Raw genomic sequence first — 15,706 nt, 5'->3', positions numbered from 1 at the left:
ATATGCCAAAGAGAAGCCATAAAGTGTTTCCTTTAAGTAAAAGGATGTATGTGAATGTGTGTGTGTGTGTGTATGTGTGTGAAAATATACATAGTATATACAGAGTTCAGTACTATCTGCTATTTTAGGCATCTACTGTGAGTCTTGGAAAATATTTCCCACAGAAAAGGGGAAACTACTGAATAGTAGATGTATGAAATGACATTAGACATGAATAGACATTAACTTTTCAAAACCACAGTCTTATTTTTCCTCCTTTTACCTCTAAATCTGTTCATCTTGATTTTTCCACATTTCAGAAAATGTCAACTTCATCCTTCTAGTTGCTCAGCTCAGAATCCTCAGAGTCATCCTTAACCTGTCATTTTCTTTCATACCTTATATGTGATACATTAGCAAATATTGTTGACTATACCTTTAAATATACCAGACTCTGACCACATCTTACCACCACCTCCACACTCACCCTTTCCGTCTCTTAATCAGGTTATTAAAAGGAAGCCCCTTAAAAGGTCTTCTTTTTCCCCTTGCTTTACTTTAGTCAGTTTTTCAAAAAGAATCAGATTGATATACTTTTATTAATTTTTAATTTATTGTGTTTACATGGATTCAAGTGTCCCACTGAATATTACTTTCTCACCCCCACCCCTGTGTCCTTTTTTATACCTCTTTTGCCCACTCCCCCTAGCTCCCTCCTCCCCCCGTCCCTCTAGGATTTGCTGTCCTGTTATCTGTATCTGTTATGTATACATAATTTCACTAAGACCTTCACCTTCTCTAATCCCATCCCCTCATGCCCCTTCACTCTGACAGCTGTTCCTCTCATCCCTGTGACCCTGCTTCTACCTCTATTCCATTCGTCAGTTCACTTTGTCCATTAGATTCAACACATCTGTGAGATCATATGGTATTTTTCTTTCTCTGCCTGGCTTATTTCACTTAACATAATAGTTTCCAAGTCCATCCATGTTATCACAAAAGGTAAGATTTCCTTCTTTTTTATGGCCCCATAGTATTCCATTGTGTATGTACCACAACTTTTTAATCCACTCATCCACTGATGTACACTTGGACTGTTTCCAGATCTTGGCTCTTGTAAACAGTGCTACAATTAACACAGGGATACATTTCTTCTTTTGAATCAGTGATTTGGTATTCTTAGGATATATTCTTAATAGTGGGATAGCTGAGTCAAAAGTCAGATCCATTTTTAATTTTTTGAGGAAGCCCCATACTGTTTTCCACAGTGGCTGCACCAGTCTGTATCCCCACCAGCAGTTCAGGAGGGTTCCCTTTTCTCCACACCCTCACCAGCACTTATTGTGTATTGATTTGTTAATGACTACCATTCTGACAGGTGTGAGTTGGTATCTCATTGTGGTTTTATTTGCATTTCTTTGATGATTAGTGACATTGAATATTTTTTCATCTGCCTGTTGGCCATCTGTATGTCCTCTTTGGAGAAGTATCTGTTCAGATCTTTTGCCCATTTCTTAGTTGGATAGTTTACTTTCCTGGAGTTGAATTTTAGAAGTTCTTTATAAATTTTGGTTATTAACCCCTTATCAGACGTATTGGAGAATATATTCTCCCATTGTGTGAGTTATTTTATTAATGGTGTCTTTTGCTGTGCAAAAGCTTTTTAGTTTTATATAGTCCCATTTATTCATCCTGTCCTTTATTTCACTTGCTCGTGGAGATAAATCAACAAAAATACTGCTATGAGAGATATCGGCGAGTTTACTGCCTGTTTTCTTCCAATATGTTTGTGGTTTCACGACTTACATTTAAGTCTTTTATCCATTTTGAGTTTATTTTCATGAATGGTGTAAGTTGGTGGTCTAGTTTCATTTTTTTGCATGTATCTGTTCAATTTTCTCAACATTATTTATTAAAGAGACTGTCTTTATTTCATTGTATGCTCTTACCTCCTTTGTCAAATATCAGTTGTCCATAAAGGTGTGGGTTTATTTCTGGGTTCTCTGTGCTATTCCATTGATCTGTTTTCCTGTTCTTATGGCAGTATCAAGCTGTTTTGAGTACACTGGCCTTGTAGTATAACTTGATATCAGGAAGTGTGCTATCTCCCACTTTATTCTTAATTTTCAAGATTGCTGAGGTTATTCATGTTCTTTTTTGGTTCCATATAAAGCTTTAGATATTTGTTCTATATCTTTAAAGTATGACATTGTTATTTTAATAGGAATTGCATTGAATTTATAGATTGCTTTGGGTAATATGGACATTTTAATGGTGTTTATTCTTCCTGTCCATGAACATGGTATATACTTGCAATTGTTTGTATCTTCTTTTATTTCTTTTATCAATGTTTTATAATTTTCCTCATTCAAGTCCTTTATTTCCATGGTGAAATTTACTCCTAAGTACTTTTTTGTTGTTGAAATAGTGAAGGGGATTGTTTTCTTAATTTCTTTTTCAGACAGTTTTTGTTGGTGTATAAAAATGCCACTGATTTCTGAATATTAATTTTATATTCTGCCACTTTGCTGAATTTATTTATCAGATCTAGTAGTTTTTTGACTGAGACTTTAGGGTTTTCTATGTACAGTAGCATGTCTTCAGCTAATAATGATAGTTTTACTTCTTCTTTTCCAATTTGGATGCCTTCTATTTCTTCTTGTTGTCTGATTGTTGTGGCTAGGATTTCCAGAACTATGTTGAATAAGAGTGGCAAAAGGGGGCACCCCAGCCTTTTTCCTGATCTATAGGGAATTTTTAATTTTTGCCCATTGAGTATTATTTTGGCTGTGGGTTTATCAGAGAAGGCCTTTATCATGTTGAGGTATGTTCCCTGTATTCCCACTTTGCTGAGAGTTTTGATCATAAATGGGTGCTGGATTTTATCAAATGCTTTTTCTGCATCTATTGATATTATCATGTGATGTTTATTCTTTCTTTTGTTTATGTGATGAATCACATTGATTGATTTCTAAATATTGTACCATCCTTGCCTCCCCAGAATAAATCCCACTTGATCGTGATGATGTATGATTTTTTTCATGTATCGTTGGATCTGGTTTGCTAATATTTTGTTGAGAATTTAGCATCTAAGTTCAGCAGGGATATTGGCCTGTAGTTTTCTTTCTTTCTTTGTTGTGTCTTTACCTGGTTTTGGAATAAGGATTATGCTTGCCTCATAAAAGGAGCTTGGAAGTCCTCCCTCCTCTAGAATTTTTTGAAATAGCTTGAGAAGCATAAGTGTTAGTTCTTCTTTGAATATTTGGTAGAATTCGCCTATGAAGCCATCAGGCCCAGGACTTTTCTTTTTTGGGAATTTTTTGATAACTGTTTCAATCTCATTTGTTGTAATCGGTCTGTTTAGGTTTTCTGATTCTTCCAAATTGAGTTTTGGAAGATTATAATGTTTCTAGGACTTTATTCATTTCGCCTAGTTTGTCCAATTTTTTGGCATACAGATCTTCATAGTATTTTCTTAATGGTCCTTTTATTTCTGTGGTGTCAGTTGTTACTTCTCCACTTTCTTTTCTAATTTTATTTATTTGAGTCACCTCTCTTTTTCTCTTGATGAGTCTGGTTAAAGGTTCTTCAATGTTGTTTACTTTTTCAGAGAACAAGCTCTTGGTTTCATTGATCTTTTGTATTGCTTTTTTAGCCTCTATGTCATTTATTCTGCTCTGATCTTCATTCCTTCCACTTCCTTTGGGATTTATTTGTTGGTCTTTTCAGATCTTTTAGATGCAAGGTTAAGCTGTTTATTTGAGCTTTTTCTTCTTTATGTATGCCTATAATGCTATGCATTTCCCTCTCAGGACTGCTTTTGCTGTGTCCCATAAATTTTAAGTTGTTGCATGTTCATTTTCATTTGTTTCAAGGATATTTTTACTTCTCCCTTGATCTTGTTAACCCGTTCATTATTTAATAACATGCTATTTAGCCTCCAAGTGTTTGAATGTTTTTCAGTTTTTCTATTGTAGTTGATTTTTAGTTTCATGCCATTGTGATCAGAGCAGATGCTGGATATGATTTCAATATTGTTAAAAAATTTTTTAAGAATTTTATTTATCCATTTTTATTAGAGAGACAGAGAAAGAGAAAGAGAGAGAGAGAGAGAGAGAGAGAGAGAGAGAGGACAGAGAGAGAGAGAACAGGGGGAGGAGCAGGAAGCATCAACTCCCATATGTGCCTTGACCAGGCAAGCCCAGGGTTTTGAACCGGCATCCTCAGCATTCCAGGTCGATGCTTTATCCACTGCGCCACCACAGGTCAGGCTTGTTAAATTTATTGAGACTTGTTCTATGTCCTAACATGTGGTCTATCCTAGAGAATGTACAATGAGCATTTGTAAAGAGTGTATATTCTGCTGCTTTGGTGTGATAGGTTCTGAAGATATCTATTAAATCCAATTGATCTAGTATGTCATTTAAGGCCTCTGTATATTTGTTAATTTTCTGTCTGGAGGATCTATCCATTGATGTTAGTGGGATATTGAAACCCCCTACTATTATAGTATTGCTCTTGTTCTTGCCCTTTGTATGCATCAAAATATGCTTTATATATTTAGGTGTTCCTGTGTTAGGTGCATAGATATTTACAATGGTTATATCCTCATGTTGGATTGCTCTCTTTATCATTATGTAGTGACCTTATTTATCCCTTATTATAGCCTTTGTTTTAAAGTCTATTTTGTCAGATATAAGTATTGATAACCCAGAGTTTTTTTTTTATTTTCATTTGCATGAAAGACTTTTTTCCATCTTTTCACTTTTAGTCTATGTGTATCTTTTGTTCTGAGGTGGATCTTTGTTGATAGCATATGTATGGGTCCTGTTTTCTTATCCATGCTTTTGGTTGGAGCATTTAATCCATTTACATTTAAGGGTACTATTGGTATGTACGTGTTTATTGCCATTTTATTCTTTAAATCTATAATCCTCTTTTTCTCAATTTTTCTTCCCTGTGCTCTTTTTACTGCAGGTCCCTTCACATTTCTGGCAGTATTGGTTTGGTTGTAATGAATGCCTTGAGGTTTATTTTGTCTAGAAAGCTTTTTATTTGTCCTTCAATTTTAAACAATAGCCTTGCTGGATAAAGAAGTCTTAGTTGTGGGTTCTTGCTTTGCATCACTTTGAATATTTCTTTCTAGTCCCTTCTGGCCTCAGGTGTTTCTGTCGAGAAGTTGGATGTCATCCTTATGGGGGCTCCTCTGTAGGTAATTAACTGCTTTTCTCTTGCAGCTTTTAATATTCTTTCTTTTTCTCTTAACTTTGACACTTTAATTATGATGTGTCTTGCTGTATATAGGCCTCCTTGGGTTCCTCTTTAATGGAACTCTCTGAGCTTCTTGAACTCATGTGACTTTTTCCTTCATCAATTTAGAAAAATTTTCAGCTATGATTTCTTCAAACAGTTTCTCTATTCCTTGTTTGTTCTCTTCTCCTTCAGGAACCCCTATGAGGCGGATGTTGTTTCTCTTCATATTGTCACAGACCTCTCTTAAAGTTTCATCAGACTTTTTGAACCTCTTTTCTTTTTGTTATTCTGCGTCCATGCTTTTGTTTATCTTGTCTTCTAAATCCCTGATTTGATCTTCTGCTTCCTCTAGCATGCAATTAATTCCTTCTAGTGCAGTCTTTATTTTTTATATTATATTTGCCATTTCTGACTGATTCTTTTTTATGATTTCAGTGTCCTTGTTAAAGCTTTCTATCTCTTTATTTAGGTACTCATTATGTCCATTCTTTGTTGCTCTAAGATCCTTGAGCATCCTAAAAATCATTGTTTTAAACTCTGCATCTGGTGTTTTAGTTACATTCATCTCATTCAGTTCTTTTTTGGGGGATTTCTCTTGTGGATTCATTTGGGTCACATTTCTCTGCTCATTTTGTCTGTGTATTAGGTAGTGATACCTGGCTTTGCAATTTTAGTGTAGTTTCTTTGAGGAAGATGGGCTTGGTAGTACTGTCCTCCAGGCCACTTATTTTCCTTGTTCTAGTAATGCTTCTTGAGGATACTATTTTCCCTCTTGTTGTATGTGAGTAGATGCAGTTGGTATTTTCGTGGGTACGTTTATCCTTTCAGGCTGGCTCTAAGGGTCAACCTTTATTATGTATATTACACACTGTGCAATGTCTGTCCTATTGGGCATATTTATTCTCGACAGTGTCTGGTGCCTGCTAGACTCCACCTTTGGGTGTGCTGCTTGTGTAGGTAGTTGATTCTAGGGTTGGTACTGTCTGCCATCACTACTAGTATTGTTGGCTCTAGTTCTTCTTGGGTTGGCATCAGCTGTTGTTTGTAGCCCACTGTGGGCTACCAGTCTCCAGTGACTGCACTTTTTGCTGTTTGTTTCTGCATTTTCTGTGTCTGAGTACTGTGGGAGAAACCAACTTTTGTTTAAGGATTAACTTCCTCCTGCTTAGAGATGACCACAGCTCCATAGAAGCCCCAAGCTCTGTAAGATTTGTCTTCACTTTTCAGCTTCTCCTCTCCTCTTGCAGCTGCCTGGTCCTTCCACAGAGTCTTCTGTAATAAGACTGTAGTGTGGGTCTTGATTGGCCTCACTCTTCCAGCACCTCTACAGGTTGCATGCTTGGTGGGTTAGGGAAGTTGAGGTTGTAAATAAAATGTTTGTGGAACCCCCTACTTCAGGAGTCTCTTGATCAGGAGCTCAGTACATGGAATGTGGCTGGCCCTTACTCTAGAGCTTGACCCCTCAGCAACTGCTGAATACTTAAATTTTATTTTTTTTTCCATAATGGTGAGCAGCAGGTTCAGACTGAGTATGGCCAACAGTTACCTCTGCAGAAGGTCTTTCAGCTGTTGAGATCCATGTCTCAGAGAAGAAGACTTTGAGAGTCTACTCCTGGGGCTGCCTGTGCTCCTCAGTGAGATTCAACAATAGACTCACAGGGACCCACACTTTAAATGTCCATGCTCCAAGCCTCTCTCCCTTTTCCCTGTGGATTCTAGCCCAGCAGGCTAGGATATCCAGCACCCAGACCAACTGACTGTGAAGTTCCACCCTATCCAATGCACATGAGCCACTGTGCTGGTGCTGATCACAGAGAGTAGAACTCGCCTCAGCTAGGCTGGCTCTGAGGAGATTTTCATTAAGATACCACTCTAGCAAGGGTTGTTAGTCCTGAACCCAATGCTTTGTGCAGCTGGCCCCCAGATATGACAGCCCTGGGCCTCCCTAGGAGGAACCCAGTGCAGACCAGTGGGAGACACCGCCCGTGACTGGCCCTCAGCAACCTTTTTGGAGCTACAAGCAATTCAGAATTTGTGGCTGCCTCTACTAGGCCCAGGTATACATGGAAATACCAAGCGGCACTGCTAGGCTGCCTTTTACCCACTCAGGTCCTAAGGGAAATTCTGCTCAAATAGACAAGTTTCCCTGAATCTCACCTTCAGCCTGTCTGCTGGCTGCTTGACAGGCTCAGCCACTGAAAAAACCTCTGCTGCAGTCTAGAGCCTGTGGCATTTTAGCAATTAAGAAGTGTGGTGGGTGTGGCTCCGCCCTTGACCCCAGGTTTTAGTCCAGACATTTTTCACAGACCAGTAGGGTGAACCACCAGGAGTGTGGTGGGTGTGGCCTCTGAGACCCGGAGGTGTGGTCTGCCCGCCCACAGTTTCAACTGAGTCTCTTGTGAAGTGGAAGCACCAGTCATAGACTCAGGGGAGTGTGGGTGGGGTAGAGCTCCTGTTTTAACACCAGAAAACTGAGTCACTGGCACACCCCCTACTTCCTGGCCTCTCAGAATGACCAGTTGCCATCCCTGAGGTAGGAGAGACTTCTGAGGGCGGAGTAGCTGCTTTTCCCCAGACTGATGACACTCAGAGGGGACTGCTTCACCCAAGAAACATGGTGACTGCAGTATTGGAGAATGACTCAGCACAGGAGTCAAGGTGGCCATCCCCCACAGTGTCTCTACTTGGGCTTCCAACTTTACACTCTCCTCACATAACTCCAGTCCTCTCAGCTCTCCCTCCCCCGGAGCCTTGGGTAAGTGGCTGTGAATGAAGGTTTCTGTGCGGCCCTTTAAGACAGAATCTGAGTCTCAGAAAGCTATCTCTTTCTCACAGACAGAAACCCGGCTCTTTTCACAGCTAAATGCTGTCTGGGTGCCTGTAAAGCCAGTAGCCAGGGCCACTATCACAGCTGCCTGGCCCATGCAGGTTCGCATTGGATTCAGACAGTCGGTAAAGAAACAACGGACCCAAAAACTGATGGGACATTATCTTTAATCCTAGCTTGCACCTGGCGGGCAAGTAAAAACACACACTGGGCTCCAAAACCCACTCATATTCAGTGCTCACAAAGCTACTGACTTATCCAAGTTTCCTAGAATCAAAGGTTTCTAGCTCACCAGAATTTATTCATCTCTGTTCCCCATCTCTTTCCTTCTCCCTGCACAAACTCTGCACTAACTGGCTTCTCACTCAACACTCCGCCACCTTGGCTGCTTCTCCTGGCCTCCTCCACATGGCCTTTCTCTGCTCTTCTCTCTGCTCTCTCCTGTCTAATGCTGATCTCAGGAACTAAAAGAGAGCAAGCTCCCATTCTGCCCCCATTTTATAGTGTAGAAATCAAAACCTTTAATACAAAATACAAAATAGGGAAGTCTCTAATACAAAGTCACTTATCAGAGACATGATGGGATTGTACCACCCCACATCAAAAAGGGTGGAAAAGGCTTAATCCCAAAACCAAGCCCCAGACTACAAGGATTCTGCCTGCCCACAGCCCGCCCCCAATATCACCTGGGCGACGGCCTCCACGTGGGCAGCGCCATCTTTAACAAAGTGAGCATAATATATTTTATCTGCCCAACAGTGCCTCCTCTAGGCTGTGGGGCTGTAAGCTCAGGCTCTGGGTGCCTCTTCTAGGCTTGGGGCTGTAGGCTTGGGCTCTGGGCCTGGGGCTGATCACCCACACTTCTCAGGGCAACCCACCCTGCTGTGAGAGTCTCTCCAGGTCGCCACTAGCTCCTGGGAGCTGGACAGCCCTTTCAGCATCTCCTCCCACCCTACCAGTCTCGGCGTGGCTTCTTTGGTGATCCTTGGTTGAAGAGTCTTCTTAGTTTAGTCCAAAGTTGGTTTTTCAGGATGATTGTTCTTAAATTATGTTGTATTGCAATTTGTTCTTGGGAAGTGTCAGTTGGAATGTCTGTCTACTCTGTTGCCATCTTTCTTCCCTCTCAGTTTGATATTTTTTAAATGTAAGTCAGATTATGTTGTTTACAATTCTCTAATGACTTCCTTTTTTTTTTTTTTGTATTTTTCTGAAGCTGGAAACGGGGAGAGACAGTCAGACAGACTCCCGCATGCGCCCGACCGGGATCCACCCGGCACACCCACCAGGGGTGATGCTCTGCCCACCAGGGGGCGATGCTCTGCCCATCCGGGGCTTTGCTCTGTTGCGACCAGAGCCACTCTAGTGCCTGGGGCAGAGGCCAAGGAGCCATCCCCAGCAACCAGGCCATCTTTGCTCCAATGGAGCCTTGGCTGCAGGAGGGGAAGAGAGAGACAGAGAAGAAGGAGGGGGGGTTGGAGAAGCAAATGGGCGCTTCTCCTATGTGCCCTGTCCGGGAATCGAACCCGGGTCCCCCGCACGCCAGACCGACGCTCTACCGCTGAGCCAACCGGCCAGGGCCCTGACTTCCCATCTCATTTAGAATAAAAACTAGAGTTCTTTAAGGACTTCTACACCTATTGAGTATTTGGCTTCTGACTATCTTCCTCTCTTGCCTCATTCTCTTCGTTAGTTCTTCTCAAAGCATGCCTCCCAGTTCTTCATCCCTTTCCCATACTTTTTTCTCCTTGGAACTTAAAACATCTGACATTCTAAATGTATACTTCTGCTGCCATCTGATACTCTGAATATATACTTCTTTTTTTAATATTTGCATCACCACCCCAGCACCCCCTATGCAAACTACAGTGTCAGCTTTATCAGATATTAAGACTACTGAAATCTCCAAAACTACTTGTTGATTTGTCCTTCTCCTTAAAATTCTATCTTTTTTTTCCATCTATCCTGACGCTGTTTTTAGATACATAAATGTTTAGAATTGAAATGTCACCTTGGCGAATATGCACCTTTGACATTATGAAATGACTTCCTTTGTATTCCTAGTAATCAACTTTGCTCTGAAGTCTACTGTTTTGATATTAATATAGTCACTCTAGCTTTCTTTTGATTAGTGTTAATATGTTATATCTTTCTCCATCCTTTTATTTTTAACCTATTTGTGTCTTTAAGGAGAAAGTTGGTTTCTGTAGTTGGGTATTATATCGTTTTCCTTTTTTATTGAATCTGACAATCTGACTTCTAATTACAGTGTTAAGATTGTTTATGTTTAATGTAATATTGGCATCAGTGGGTTTAAATCTATTATCTACTGTCTCATGTGTTTCCTTTTTGTCTTATCCTTTGTAGCTGTCTTTTCTCTCTTTATTGCATCTTTTGAATTATACAGTGTGTCCGAAAAGTCATGATGCACTTTTGACTGGTCACAGGAAAGCAACAAAAGATGATAGAAATGTGAAATCTGCACCAAGTAAAAGGAAAACTCTCCCAGTTTCATACTATTCAGTGCAGTTTGATGTGGGCTCATGCACAGATTTTTTAGGGCTCCTTAGGTAGCTATCCCGTATAGCCTCTACAGACTCGTCACTGACTGATGGTCTACCAGAACGGGGTTTCTCCATCAAAATGCCGGTTTCCTTCAATTGCTTATCCCACTGAGTAATGTTATTCCTATGTGGTGGAGATTCATTATAAACACACTGATATTCACGTTGCACTTTGGTCATGGATTCGAATTTAGTGAGCCACAGAACACACTGAACTTTCCTCTGTACCGTCCACATCTTGACTGGCATGTCCCTGGGCTGCTCCACTGTATACACGGTGTTATGTCATCATCTGTGCATGCGCACATGCTGCCACATCATCCTACAGACACTGGGAGGGTTTTTCTTTTATTTGGTACAGATTTCACATTTCTGTCGTCTTTTGTTGCTTTCCTGTGACCAGTCAAAAGTGCATCATGATTTTACGATCACACTGTATTTTAAATTTCCTATTTATTTCCTTTCTGGGCTTATTATCTCTACCTCGTGTTAGTGGTTGTTTTAGGGTTTAAAGTGTAATATTTGACTTAGCACAGTCTGTTTTCAAGTGTCATTTTGCTATTTTGTATATAAGAACATCCAGTATATTTGTATTTCTTCTATCTGGTTTTTGTGATATTGCCATAACATTTTACTTCTGTATGTGTTAGAAATGCGTAACAAATTGTTACTAGTTTTGCTTTAAATAGTCAATTGTTTTTAAAGATATTTGGTTTTTTTTTAATTCTCATTGATTTGGGGGAGAGAGGTAAAGGAAAAGGGGGAAAGAGAGTGTGAGAGGGAAGCATCAACTCGTTCTACTTAGTTGTTCCATTGAATTGCGCACTTATTGGTTGCTTCTCCTGTGTGCCCTGAATGGTGATCGAGCCTGCAAGCTCAATGTGAGGACCGTGCTCTATTCACTGAGCCAGCTGGCCAAGGTATAAATATATTTAAATAATCAGAATAATTTCTTTAATCTTTACTCCCTTAATTACTATCTCCAGTGACTTTTATTCCCTTGTGCAGTTCTATATTTCCATATACATTATTTACCTTCTACCTGAAAAAGATACTTTAATATTACTTTTACTGTTGTTGGTCTACTCATGTTGAATACTTTCAGCTTCTGTACGTGTAAAAATTTCTTTATTTTGGCTTCATTTTTGAAAGATATTTCCGCTAGTACAAAATTTAGGTTGACATTTTTGTGTTCTTTTGGTATCTTAAAGAGGTTTCTTAATTGTTCTCTGGATTGTTGTTTGCAGTATGAACTCTGTTGTCAATTCTAGTTTCCTAAACCCTAGTGTGTCTTTTTTTCTCTGTCTGCTTTATACATTTTCTCTGTCATTTGTTTTTAAGTAATTAGATTATTACGTATTTTAATATAGTTTTCATGTTTTTTTGGGTTTTTTTGCTTAAAGTTCATTGAGTTTCTTGAATTTTATTGTTTTCATAAAATTTGGAAATTAAGGTCCTTATTTCTTCAAATATCCTTTCTCTCACCTGCCTAATCTTCTGGAACCTTAACTATATGTAGACTAGGCCATGGGAATTTTCCCACAGATCAGTGATGATCTATTCATTCTACTTCAGTATTTTTCTTTCCGTGTTTGATTTTTGCTAGCTCTTTTGTAAGTCTTTATGTTCACTTGGCAGTCTTATGAAATGTCTAGTCTGTATTTAATTCCATCCAGTTTATTTTTAATTTCAGGTATACATTTTTCTCTCTTAAACTTTGATTTTATCTATTTTATATCATGCCTGTACTTAACATGTTCAGTCTTTTCCTTTAGCTTCCTGAACATTACGTGCTTGAATTTTTTTTTAATTTTGTTTATTGATTTGAAAGAGAGAAGAACATTGATACATTCCTTTGTGTGCCCTGGCCAGGGATCAAACCATCAACCTCTCTGCACTTCAGGACAGATCCTCTAACCCAGTGGTCCCCAACCCCTGGGCCGTGGACCAGTACCAGTCTGTGGGCCATTTGGTTCAGGTCCACAGAGAAAGAATAAATAACTTACATTATTTCTGTTTTATTTATATTTAAGTCTGAATGATGTTTTATTTTTTAAAAATGACCAGATTCCCTCTGTTACATCCGTCTAAGACTCACTCTTGATGCTTGTCTCATAAGTTCAACAATTATATTTAAAAATACCACAGGTTTTACGCCGATCACATAATTTTGTGCATTTATCTGTCCTACCCTAAAGGCCAGTCCGTGAAAATATTTTCTGACATTAAACCGGTCTGTGGCCCAAAAAAGTTTGGGGACCACTGCTCTAACCAACTGCGCTATCCAGCCAGGGTGCCTGGTTAAATTTTTGATTGAATATCAGACATTGTGATCTTTACCTACTTGGGTCCCAGATAGTATAGTATTTTTATATTCTTTAACTTTGTTCTGGGATGTTAAATTATTGGACAACAATTTGATATTTTTGGGACTTGGTGTTATGACTTGTTATGTGTGATCCTTCTAGGGTAGTTTCCTCACATGTACTACCAGTGAGCATTCAGTACACAGCTGTAAATTTGAAGGATGCTTCTGTAGAGCTCTTAACTTTTTCCTGTGTGCAATTTTTTTTCTTTGTTATTTTGTCCTATTAACTCCATCTACCATTTCCCCCCCTGGCACCCAGCTTTATTTCTTAAATTCGGATAGCTTCGTGGGCCCCACCTGACCTGTGGCCTGGTAATTCTCTTCCTAAACCTATCTGACTCAATTGTGGGGCTTGCCTAGCTTGTTACCAATGTCTAAGGGGTAGATGTCTTATTTTGCTTGATATTTAATGTCTTGGAAAGTATAATTTTATGTATTTTGTCTGTTCTTTTGTTGTTTTCAGTCAGGGTATAAATCTGGTCACTGTTAATTTGATCTTGGCCAGATACAAAGTCTGATTTTTATATTTTATGTAGTTTGTCAATAGTTTTCATTGTTTCTTTCAATGTGCCCTCTCCACCACAACATTTAAAAAATTACTGTCCATATTTTTCACATATTTTTCAAATAATTATGTGATTTCATCTTTATTTATGTTTAACTCTTTTGGTTCATGAATTTTGGTTTTTGATATGACAAAAAATCTAGTTATTTTCCTTTCTCCCTCCCTTCTGTCCATTTTCTCACTCCCTATTCTCCTCTCCCTTTTTCTTTTTTCCTTCTGTGTGTATTTTGCAATTGGTTAACCAGTTGTCTCAATACTATTTGTTGTATAATCCATCATTTCGATAATGATTTAAAACTTTATTTTTAACTAAAGTTCTTCTACTTGTGCTCCTGCATGTTTCTTTCACCGAAAGAAATTTATAGATTCTGGAGCTCATACTAATTATTTCTGTCATTTAATAGAATATGTATAATTTCCTAGTGCGCAACTTCTTTTTATTATGTAACTTTTCTTAATCATCAATTCTTCCAAATTGACTTTGAAACTCTTTTATCAAATTTCTAAAACAAGCTGAAATATATTTCTTTTTTTTCTATTATTGTAGTTCATTTCAGCTATCAGTTTAAAGGAGAAAATATACCCATAATATTTAGTCTTTCTGTACAAGAACTTTCCAGTTATTGAAGGTCCTTATAAGACAATTGTAGTTTTTTCTTAAGCATGTCCAAGATATCTTTTACTTTTCTTTTATAAATGAGATTTTTTTCTAATATATTTTATAACTTTTTATAATTGATTAAAGGAAAACTATTCGCTTATATATATTCTCTGTAACTGTTAACCTTACTTCTGTTAATAATAATAGGCTGTGGCCCTGGCTGGTGGCTCAGTGGATAGAGCTTCAATCCTATGTATGGATATCCGGGGATCTATTCCTGGTCAGGGCTCACAGGAGAAGCTACCATCTGCTTCTTCCCTCTCCCTGTTCCCCTCTTGCAGCCAGTGGCTCGATTGGTTCCAGCAATGCTCTGGGCACTGATCATAGCTCTGTGGGAGTGTGTCAGCCTCAGGCACTAAAAATAGCTCAGTATTCAAACATAATCCCCAGACTGGGTTGCTGGGTGGATCCTGGTTGGGGTGCATGCGAGAGTCTACTTCACTATCTCCCCTCCTTGCACCTAAAAAAACCCATAAAATAATAATAGACTTTTCCTTAGCCAAGTAGCTTGGTTGGTTAGAGCACTGTCTGGTATGCAGAGTTTACTGATTCAATTCCCAGTCAGGGCACATATAGAAACAAATTGATGTTTCTGCCTCTCTCTCTCTCTCTTTCTCTTCCTTCTACTTTCTCTAAAAAATAAATAAATAAAATTTAAAAATAAAGACACAGAGGTGGCAAATGCTCTGTCAGAATATTCTTTAAAATAATAATAATAGATATTCTGTGTTTTTTCCCCTTTGGGCAATTATGTATTCTATATATTTTGAAAATTTGTATATTTCTAATTTTTAAATGTGCTTTTCTTACTGTACTGTACTGAAGTTCCATAACTGTTGAATAATACCATCTCAAGTGGACATTTTATTTGTTGATTTAAAGGAACTCTTAGTTCAAATCTGCTGTGTAACTATAGTATGCAGTTTAACTTACTCCACAAGAAACTAGCTTAAAAGAATTTTTACCATAGCCCCTGTGTGTCAGAATGAAGAGTTACAAGCTTATAACCAGTAATTCAACAGACAAAAAAGAATTACTAAGGTGTGGGTTTTTTCTCTTTGTTTTTGTTTTAGTTTTAGTTTTGGGTAATGATTTTAATATAATAAATATGCTATCTGTTCTTTTTTATGACTTAGCTAGATATTATATTTCTTTTAGCTCCTCAAAAGTCCTTAGAGTAGTCCTATGCATAGGGTGATATTAAATAAACCCATTTTGGTTTTTTTTTAAAGGATTATAATTGATTGGGGATTAAATATGTTTTTGTCAACTTTATGTTATTAGTTCAAAGCATAGGCATGAATAAATTCTTTAGGTTCTTGGTAAAAAAAAGAAAATTACATAATATGTTCATAAGGTATATTTAAAGGTAATTCCAAATATTTTAACATATTAAGGCATCTTTAATTTTTTAGTGTCTCAGCAGATGAAGTTAATTCACCATTGTCACCTTTCACATGGCAGGTAAGAGGAAATTAAATTATTATCATAT

At 38.3% G+C, this 15,706-nt stretch overlaps 1 protein-coding gene across 2 annotated transcripts in view; it reads left to right on the top strand.

Moving 5' to 3' along the window:
- Positions 1–15,706, top strand: part of LRCH2 (leucine rich repeats and calponin homology domain containing 2) — a 119,419-nt gene that overhangs the window by 80,673 nt on the left and 23,040 nt on the right. For both annotated transcript variants that reach the window (XM_066357148.1, XM_066357147.1), the window contains exon 12: positions 15,630–15,678. In XM_066357148.1, the coding sequence (XP_066213245.1) occupies positions 15,630–15,678 (49 nt within the window). The remainder of the gene's footprint in view (positions 1–15,629; positions 15,679–15,706) is intronic.

This window comes from Saccopteryx leptura, chromosome X (assembly GCF_036850995.1).
Source record: "Saccopteryx leptura isolate mSacLep1 chromosome X, mSacLep1_pri_phased_curated, whole genome shotgun sequence".
Classification (NCBI taxonomy): Eukaryota; Metazoa; Chordata; class Mammalia; order Chiroptera; family Emballonuridae; genus Saccopteryx; species Saccopteryx leptura.
The sequence above is the reverse complement of the archived record's forward strand: the minus strand, read 5'-3'. Positions and strand labels throughout refer to the sequence as shown.